Genomic DNA, 10,393 nt, shown 5'->3' with positions numbered 1-10,393 from the left:
GGTTAATCCAATAGCAACATTATTACTGTTCCGCCGAAAGTAGATAGAGCTAGGGAGGTATAGATTGAGAAAGGCCAGTGCCATCCGCCTTCGCAAAAAGTCATCGAATACCTGGAGGGTCCGAGAGAAGATTCTGTCTGCATAGGAAACAATTTAACGTACATCGATTACCCAACTATCGATAAGAACGACAGATTTCTACAAGACCACGACAGGAAGTATATAGGCTTAAAGAGACAAACAGGGCCATGTTTTAATATTATCACAGCTAACGGTAATAAAACAGAAACGTGAGTAGAACAAATTATGCTAAGATAGCAAGTGTATCGTGATATCGGATTGATGACAAGAGGCAAATAAGTCGATCATAATGATAACAAGGAAATGACGACACAGTCCTTCCTCTCTGTACAATCTGCTTGCAGGCTTCGCTTCGGGATTAAGAAAATTATCGGGCCTAAGCCAATCTGACCCTCCAGTTGAACCAGGTGGAAGGAAAAATCAAAATACTTAACAACAATTATAACGAAGAAATACGTAACCAGTCTTGATGATCAGTTTCTCATAAGACAATCTGAGAAATCGTAAAGGTGGCAGGAAGTGTCCTCTTTAGCTGGTAAGCTGACCCCGTTTAATGGAAAAATGCTGTTCATAGTCAATGAAGACGTAATACAGCGGTCGAAAATAATAATGGTTATAATGAATACCCGATGAATAAAACTACGACGGTTCCATCCAGCAAAGCGCTAATTATATTGATATAGATTATACTATAATTACTTGAACTGATGGTCACTACATGGATAAGCTGGCTAAATATGAACGTCACTGAGTTAGGTGATAATAATTTGAAGAGAAGGCAAAATTCGCGACGAATACTGATGATAAATAGATTAGAGACGGGTGAGATAGATAGGTAATGCGGGCATAACAGAGACGCAATGTGACCGATATTGCAATTATCGAAACAAGAAAGATGAACTGAAACAAAAACATAATTGAAGAACAAACTACGAATGAGGTTAAATGCAAAACTAAAATGGGCCGCTCGGAAAGCCCAGCGGCTCCCAATGGACGTCGTAGTGAGGTCGTTGTCGTAATAGTTTGTTCTATAGTTGCTAAATAAAGCCACATCATCAATTTACTATTTTCAACAGCGCGGTCATGTCTTTATTCGGCAACATTTTTGCAGCTTACGAAAATACGTTAGAACTAGCAGCATATGTATAGTTAGTTTAGCAGACGAATTGAGCACGTGCGACGTACCAGTTACCCTCTCTCATTCTTTTCGCCACTTTTCGAATTTTTGTGTAAGCGGCACTTCGAAAATTCGTAGCGATGCTCTAATAGCGGCAATACTGTGAACGCGAATGAAGGACACAAGTAGATATCCCAAAATCAATGTATCCTTATTATCTTCTAAGTGATAGAGTTCAATTGGTTCAAATATTTCCAAGGTGCCATTTGGAGCATTCGGTGACTGCGGAAACAGAAAGAGTGTTGATTTCTTTGAACGTAATATAATTGTTAAAATTTTACATGGATTGTTTACACACCGTGCAGTTAGACAGAACATCTTCTGGATAAACACTTTCTAAATAGCAATGCTTTACCATTTTTAAATGTAATATATTTATTTTCTTCAAATTATTTCAAACTCTGAAACAATATTGTTAGCTTGGTCCAGTTACTGTGCATTGAATTAAATTCAGTTAACCTGGGGAATAGTTCTTCGCGTAAATCTTACCTTTTGTCGAAAAATGTAGGTAAAAAATTGCATATGAAAATGTTCGTTATGTGCAAATTATAATGATTAACATGAGGTGCGATGATGACTATGCGAGAAATATGCTGAGTAACAGCTATGGATAGCTAGCTAGGTCGTACTGCGAATATTTTTTTTCTCCATTAAGTCACTCTGGCTCATATAGCTGGTTATACATATATATATATATATATAGATTAATCAGTTTGAAAATTTTCTATTACATACTTGAAACTTCAGTAGATCAAACAGGCGCCACACATAAAAATGACGCGGAGTCACACATACGTCGCACAAGAATTGCTTGGTAGCATTTTTATACAAGTGACGTAATTTTAATCTTCTAAAAGGTGACAGTTACTTATAAAATAGTGTCCAACGGCTCCAGCTTCACGTCTCTTGAATTTGACTTATCTAGAAGCTTGATCAATGTTCACTGCATTGTCAAGGCGTTATACAGAATTCTATGAAATAGCGATTGCCTCGAAATGACAGTGCCTAGGCTCAAGGAAAAAGTGCTTACCTTTTTTTTGTATTGTTTGATACCTGTACGCCGTCAGAATGGCCTCTTCATTATGCCATCAAGGACTAACTCCACTCCACAGACTTGGTCGGGAAGAATTTTGCTGAACTTATCTGAAGTTCTCCTAACAGGCCTACGAAACTGCGTGGTAATCATATGTTATTGTGACCATTTGCTGACACACCGACGGTAATGCATTTAAAATAGAGTAGCCCCTTCGCGTCGTACCCACGTCGCGCGTAGGCGTCTGTGATTTGACCAAATTATTGTTACATAAAACGCTTAGCCGGGCGTACGTTGCGATTGTAAAAGTGAACAAAGGAAAAATTGACAGTTAGCCAAATGATTATTATCCAGTCATATACGGAAAGAACCCTTTACTAGTGTTCTATGCACACATACATCATGCGGATCCATACTATCTCTTTCACAACTGTGCTGCCACTAATTTAATCTAAAATAGCAATTTGTATATTAGGCAGAGCAATCTAACCTTCAAAGGGCTTCAAAGCTTAAGCAATAGCTTTACAGCATGTCTGTGCCTATTCGTCATGGTATCCTCCTGTCCTTCTATCATAGGAAAATAGACTGCCATCAGGCACGCTAAAGCTATTGTACGCGCTCGTAGTACAAACGAGCCAACAAGCTCCCGATGCACGTATGTAATTTGCCATATGGCTGTTGTGTATTCGCTAGGTCTACACTATAAGTTAACACCTAAATGTTTTCCTATACTTTTGTGGTGCATATTAGACGATCTGCCGTTTATTTTCATTCAGCATTGTTGGCCTGCAGCTTTAGACACCAGGCAGAAATGTTTTTGGTGTTGTGCGTCCAAACAGGCTAACTCTAGCTTGGTTAGAGCATATTCTCCTTCCTATTGGCATCACTCGATAGATGTTTGCTATAGAACTTATTCGCGTGAAGCCCTGAAATAGCGTGAACATACGGTCGTTGTTGTCTATGTCTAGTTGAACATACGCTTGATCCGATTTTGGTAATTTAGCGTTTGCTTAAATAGATGTCACCTTGTAACGGCATAACGAATAATGTTCCCAATCGCCCAAATCCCAAAGCCCAAATCGATAAAACGCGATCTTCTTTTCGTTGATTTCTCTACAATTCATATTAAATAAGATTCGATTTTTTTTTTCCGTTTAATCGCGTGCAGTTTGGCTCATCCAGCAATTGGCGGTGGAGCATTTCGGTGCGACATATTGTTATACTCGCTTATTCTAATAATGTACATGTTCCATCTAGTTCCAAAAGAAACACAGTGAACTTACGTTTTCCCATTCCGCTATATTTCGCCTTTCTACGTATTTAGTCGAGTATCTTTCGCAATGTCGCCACTTTCTCTGCGTTTCAATCCGCACACCTTGAGCGAAATCTGAATTTCATTCATTTTCACTACATTATCAGGTGTGCCCATGTATTTATGTTTCCTTTGCTCGCGTGTGATGAAGGTCCTTTTACCTCAACGGACAATCAAAGTAGAAGGCAAAATATTCTCATATGATAACTTTAGATAACTCTTGTATTCCTGTACATGCCAGTGGCCATTTAGATATACTCTCTTCATGCTCACAGCCTAATTTTGATTGCGGCTATTGTGTATTGTTTCAGCCACATGTTGAGCCGTCGATTCCTTTCCATCCTGTTATTGCAGTCCTCCTATTATCTCGCGAATACCAACTTGTATAGCCTAATTGAAGTTTTTGATTAACTAGACACATTCCCCTTCCCGCCAACAAATAGTCTAGCCAAGAAAACTTGCATTGGCTCGCTCGGCGCCATATTTAGTGGCTCAAGAACAGTAAATAGCTAGAAGACAAGCTAATGTTGACAGAGAAACCTTTGTAAATATGTCGACCAAGTCTTCAGAGGCTGCAAGCTAATTCAGTATCGACAATAGGTAATGCATCTAGAAGGAAAAATACTGGTGCTAGAGACGAGCGCTCATTGATCGAGTTCCTATTTTCGAAGAGGAAGGTGTGGGCGAAATGGGTCGCTAAAAACAGTTCCAGGACGGAAATTGGAAGTTTAAAGACCACAGGAAAAGTGACTACACCTTAGAACTTCGAGTTCCCAAAAGAGCCTCCTGAATGTAGTGTGGTCGTGTGACGAAAAGACGCCACGTTCCGAATCGAGGAAAGCCAAATCGAGAAATGTCTTAAGCCCTCATATTGTCTAGATTTAGTTACTCGTGGTTTCAGTTGTTGCTTCTATGTGTCAACGAGGACAATACGCAATGTAGCGTGTCCTACAGTCGATTACTTCTGGTAAGCCATCGGTACCAAGATTATTTAGGGTAATGCAAATTTACAGGCAATGCTTCGACAGATTCTGACCACACAGAACATTCATATTGAACGAAATGCTTACAAGGCGAAGTAGTACATTTAACAGACTTTGTGACAAAATCCGTTCGGAGTTCCGAGTTTCCCGTACGAGGCCGCCAACAGACGGATTTTGCTATGGCCATTGTGAATAAGGAAAAGATTTAGTGGACATACAATTAGACTTGATCTAATTTTACGTCTTATCTGTATTATATGACAGATTTATAACATAGATCTGTGGGGTCTTCTGTGACAAAAGCCTTCGTCGCACAGAGGATCTGTTCAGACACACTCTGTCTTTGAGTTATAAAAGGTACAACTAATAAATGTATTTGCCATGAAGATTGCTCATTGATGTTTAACAACTATGCATGCAAAATTAAATCTAGAGCAGCTAATCAGAGAGATGCTTGAAAAAGATTTCGCTGATAATCAGAAATGCCTGGTCTAGATCTGTGGGCTGATGAAACTGGGACGTGAGTGAAAATATCTTAGAATAGATACGAAAAAAAAAAATACGTACTCATCTTAGGCAGTCTGTGAAACAGAGCTGCATTAGTTCATAAACAAAATGTGAGATTAGAATGCATACCTATAGCACCTTCCCCAGTAATTCTTTGTGACGTTATAGCTAATCGGGTACACATTCCCTAGGATACTCCTAACTTTCTTAACTTAAATTTCTAAACTGTAAATTTCTTACATGAAAAAAAAAACATCTTACATTCCAGAATAGCAACAGCTAAAGTTCTTCTACATTGATACAGCAAGATTCAGAGATCACAGTTGTACACACTGTGACATCAAGAAGGGTCTCTGTGTTTCGAATAATCCAGTCGACCCTCACGATCAATTACACGCGAGAAAAGATGCACGATAGACGTTAAACATTACCATTATGACCAAAATTAACCCCCTAGTTTTCATGCACCTAACATGGGACCCTTGAAATACTTTTTTTTTTTCTTGTAGGAGATGAACTCGAGATCCTCGTTGTGTTATCACGAGCTGCTGCTTTTTCATAGTAAACGGATGATGAGGTGACTAATCGGCAGCAAATAAAGTTTTAGATTCAATTAAACGCTGAGATCGATGATGTCAGATTTATTTGTCAATAAAGTATCAGGTGAGGTCGTTATAAGACAAGCTGCTCCACGGTAAAAGCACATTTCGTTGTAAAATGAAATATTTATTCGATATTTTTGAAAGAATGCCTTGTGGCCAATGGCACTTGACCATGTTACTCTAATGTGTTAGTGAACGAGAATGATTATGCGCTGAATTTTTTTATTGGTATTGAGGCCCAGTACTGCCCACCCTTATCTAGCAGAAGATATAAATTGGTGAAGATATGTTTATTTTTTTTTCGGTAGAGAGATCTTCACTGCTGTTCATCTAGTCGACAGGATATAGCTGAAGCAGATCCTTTAGGCCATTAACATTGACTGCGGTTCTACAATGATGCTCTCCGACGTCTCGACAAATGCATTAATTAGCCCAAAAGTAAATTGTCATCTCAGTCAATAGAATCGAAGAAGTGGAACTTCTACAAAATTAGAGCGATCTTCCAGATGCCAGCCGTTTCTATTAACTTCATATTTTCCAATTCTTCAGTAAACTTATACTCTATAATTAAGTCAGTCATTATAAATATACACACATACTTTATTGGAAGTCATGATTGTCACATTAAGCCACATTTTAACATGTGTGATTCGAAAATGAACTATAAGCGCACTATCTATTTTTTTCTCGGTCTCCTGCTATAATTATTATCATTTACAGAAATGATTAGCGCTAATTATCCGAGACATTATATTATTTAGTAGTATTAATTTATTACTGATGAATGCGCGTTGTCTCTAGAAGTGTCCGCTTCGTTATGAGCTCAGAACCGTCCTACATGTTTATCATGTGGAAGTAATAGCATAGCAATACCGGAGTAAAAGTAGGCACATGGCAAAATCACTTACGCTTATCATTGCTTGATAATGTGACGCGCCCGAATCGATCAGATTGCACTGATTCTCTGTCCTACAATGGTAATTTACTCGGTCGCCATCATTATATAAACATTACGAAAATTCACATTAGTTGAATTGCTCGCTTTGAAGAAGTATTATACTTCATAGTGAACATGAGGGCAATGTACCGCGGTTCGCGTGGCAGTCACTTCGATGGCCACCTTCTACATACATCATGTATAATGTTACGGGAAACAATAGTGGAGAGGAGTAGGACAATCTTTTGTTTTACTATTGCTCTATCAGGGTCCCATTTTTGCAGGCCAAACGACGAGACCTAGCAAAATTGCGAGCACAACTTTTCTACACCACAACAAATAGTAGGTGCACAAAAAGAGCACAGACGTGTGAAAACGTGTGAAGATTATCAGCCTCACGAATTTTTACCTTGAGACCTGATCTATTTTGGTAAGATATATAGTATTATGATGAATATAGGTCATTATATAAACATAAAACATTCAATACAACTTTATTAATATTTCGTAAATGTTTATGCATAATGTAATAAAATGCATACTTTAGGGTGTATTACAGATTTACCTAGCTATGAAAAAAAAAATAAATTTAAAATGGCAACTTCAACATAAAATACACGTCTGCCTATTATTCTATACAATAGTAAGATAAGAATTAGAATTAGGAATAAATACTTATCAACTACATAATAAAAAATGGCAAATTGTATAGGAAATGTTCGTGTGTTTTGTCTGTCTTCTGTCCGTATACGTCCTAATAGTGACACTAGCTGCCCAAATGTCGGCAGCACATGTTGATTTTTCCTATTTTTCACGACTCTGCATCTTCTAGCTAGTTGAAGTTAGTTTTGCACGTTATTTAAGTATTTCGTTAATAATAAAATAATAGTAAAGAAAAAAGGCAGGTATTGAACGTTGCTCTGAACTCGAGCTTCTACATGAGAGCACCGTGCGTCGTCTTGGGAACCATTCATCTACCCTCTCCAATAAATATGGTCCAAATAAAAAAGAAAAAACGGGATTTCATGACAAGCTTGACTCATGAACGTAGTTTCCGTATAGCAGATATTATAATAAATTCGTTCAAATATTGGATGTGCTTGACGCTCTCGGACTAAGCCTTCATGTATTAAAGTTTCGTATGTCATCATGTCCGCTATGTTTTATTGTCTACCTATATTGGGAGCTTAGCTATTTTTCTTATCACAGGCCGTTTGTTAATGTGAAAGCTGAAGTTATGGGCATAGAAGCAAATAAACTAGCTGCTGTGCAAAGGGCAACGTATTCCTGTTCGACAGAGAACCATAACCACCCTTTCCGTACAACTGGACCTGTTATAGAACCAATACACGCACTCGTAGGCTATCGTCTTCTGGAACTACTATGCACGTTCTGGTGGTCGATTTTCACGAAAAGTTGGCGGCTCGAATATATGTATCGTATTGTACGGATAATCTCGATGGCGGAATGGAAAATTTCGAAATTGTGCAAAGCACAGACAATGTAACTTCGGGATAAGCTCGAAAATAACAGCAGAAAAGAGTGATCGCAATGATTTTTGGCCCCGCTTATAGCAATGATTTGGCTATTATTTCCGCACTCGAATTCTCGAGTAAGCATTAATGAAGCTTGCCCATAAATCATTTAGCCATTCCGTCCACTGAGAGTCATCATGATCTCTCATGGGGTAATTGCAATATAGCGCTATCACATAGCGTAGTCAGTCCATATCAGAGATGCCCGAGGCTGTAATCGGTCGCAATACTGAAGCCTATAACAGTGTGCCAGGAAAAAGACGTTCTGAAATTTCAGTGAAACTTTAATGTCCCCCAACGAAAAAGCCCGTTGAATAAGCAAAGCATATCAATTTGGACGGGAGGAAAGAGAAGGAACAACACTATAATTTTGAAACGGGAAATTAGTCCCAGGGTGGCAGCGTTGTAATTTGTCTGTGTTGTCTGCTTACGCTTCCCTACGTGTGCACCGGGTGTCTTCTATATGAAATAAATCATCGACACTAAAAATAATAAATAGTGTGACATTTGGCACAGATGCTATCTATAGTTGCCTGTACGAAGTGATTGGCTTGAATAATAGCAACGACGACAATAATGGTAATTTTTTTCTTTAAGCAAAGCCTATCTTCAGGGGTGGAGTCAGCTTCGAAAAAGCTACCAAACGCTTTCAGTGTGAAACTGATGGAAATTTACTAATAATGATAGAATTGTTGACTACTCAACAGTTTGGTTTAGGTGATGCCAAAAGCAATAAAAAATGTCAAATGCTTGTTTATATGCTACTTTTCTCTTGTTTCTGGCAGCTTTTATTCGCGCATCCCTCACGTTTTCCTTAAATCATGAGCGGATTTTTCCCTTTACGTGTTATATGTGCGTATCGACATCGTTATCGCTAGAATTATCTGTATCATCGTTATTGTGATCCTCATGGAAATTTGATTGTTATTACTACTATTACTGCTACTAGTTTATCATAAATAATGATACATTATTAAGTTCGCTCTAAAAAATATTATTCACTATTATCCATTGCGTTCAACATTAAATCAGTATTACAAAATCAGTAACCCCATCCTATTTCGTTAGTGATCTATATGAATATTATCGTTCATCTCATCAGTGGTATATTTTTTGTAAATTACAAAAAAAAAAAATACTAAATAAATCGGGGCTCAATGTCGATCGAATGAACTGTTGACCTAACGTCTTCTATATAGTTACTGGCCGTCATCCCTGTCGAATCCCCCCACGTCCTCCCTTACTTTCTATCTTTTTCATTCTTTTTCCGCTAAGTCTCTATCTATCTCTGTCCCTATCTACCTCTTGCTCGTTTTTGTTTCTACGTTTTATCATATCTCTGCTTAAAGCTTTGGCTTATCTTGCTTTGCTTGCCTGCTGCGTTACAAGTAAAGTAGTTTTTATAATCAAGCAGCTTTCTCCAGTCGTTTACCGAGTGTCTGCGTTTTCGTAACTACTCTAAGTGTTTGCATTCTATTGAAATTTAAGTTTTGTTTTCAGCCGGCGTTCATTATGGAATCTATCTGGCAGTAGTCTATTCATGCAACGCATCATTTTCTGCTTGGTAACTTCCAGTACCGATTTCACGCCCACCGACAAAATAACAGTTTGCTTTCGTGTGTTGTTAAGTTCTTCTGCTTGCCTTGCCCTTTTGTTGCGTATATCATCCTGGCAGACTCGTCAGAGGTGACGCCTACATATCTATGTTTGGTGTAGTGTGTATCTTTATGGGGAGGCTAAGTTCGCAGCAAAACAAGCAAAGGCTTAGCGAATGCGGGAGTTAACACTAAGCCTCGAAGGCGGCGACTGGTAGTAGTCTGGTGCAGGCTCAGCTATGGTTGGTTCTGGGGTCGTGTACAATGGGTTGGGGAACTCGGCCGGGTGAGGTAGTGGCCCAGGGGCGCGGGCCCGCCTCCTGTAAGCCATTAGCCAACACGAGATGGCTACTGCGACGGCTACGAGTGCCAGCAGTGTAGTGATAATAAGCGAAATTATAAGGCCAAGTTTCGGCAAGCACACTGTATCAATCTCTTCGATGGCCGGACTCTCGTTGAGCTCCTGCAGTGGACCAATCTGATTCTCCTTCTTTTCGAACGTCAAGATGGCATTTGATTGCACCTGGATTTCTTCACGAAGCTGGCCCTCCTGCAAAAGCCGACAGAGATCAAATGCTGGTTTTATTTATTGTTCATGGTGGATCGCATACTCTCACTGTTCAAGGGCGTA

The 10,393-nt window shown here is 38.9% G+C and overlaps 2 protein-coding genes across 2 annotated transcripts in view; one reads left to right on the top strand and one right to left on the bottom strand.

The window, feature by feature from the left end:
- Positions 1–1,157, top strand: part of AstC (Allatostatin C) — a 23,896-nt gene extending 22,739 nt beyond the window's left edge. Inside the window, exon 3 of the transcript XR_015311791.1 lies at positions 426–1,157. The gene's annotated coding sequence lies outside the window, so the exon portion shown is untranslated. The remainder of the gene's footprint in view (positions 1–425) is intronic.
- A 5,117-nt stretch (positions 1,158–6,274) lies between these two features.
- LOC111262131 (uncharacterized) overlaps positions 6,275–10,393 on the bottom strand; it is a 129,586-nt gene continuing 125,467 nt past the window's right edge. The window contains exon 52 of the mRNA XM_086968985.1: positions 6,275–10,312. Coding sequence (XP_086825111.1) covers positions 9,932–10,312 — 381 coding nt within the window. The 3' untranslated portion in view covers positions 6,275–9,931. The remainder of the gene's footprint in view (positions 10,313–10,393) is intronic.

This window comes from Varroa jacobsoni, unplaced genomic scaffold (genome assembly GCF_002532875.2).
Source record: "Varroa jacobsoni isolate VJ856 unplaced genomic scaffold, vjacob_1.0 scaffold_66, whole genome shotgun sequence".
Lineage (NCBI taxonomy): Eukaryota > Metazoa > Arthropoda > Arachnida > Mesostigmata > Varroidae > Varroa > Varroa jacobsoni.
This window is presented reverse-complemented; position numbering and strand designations above follow the sequence as displayed.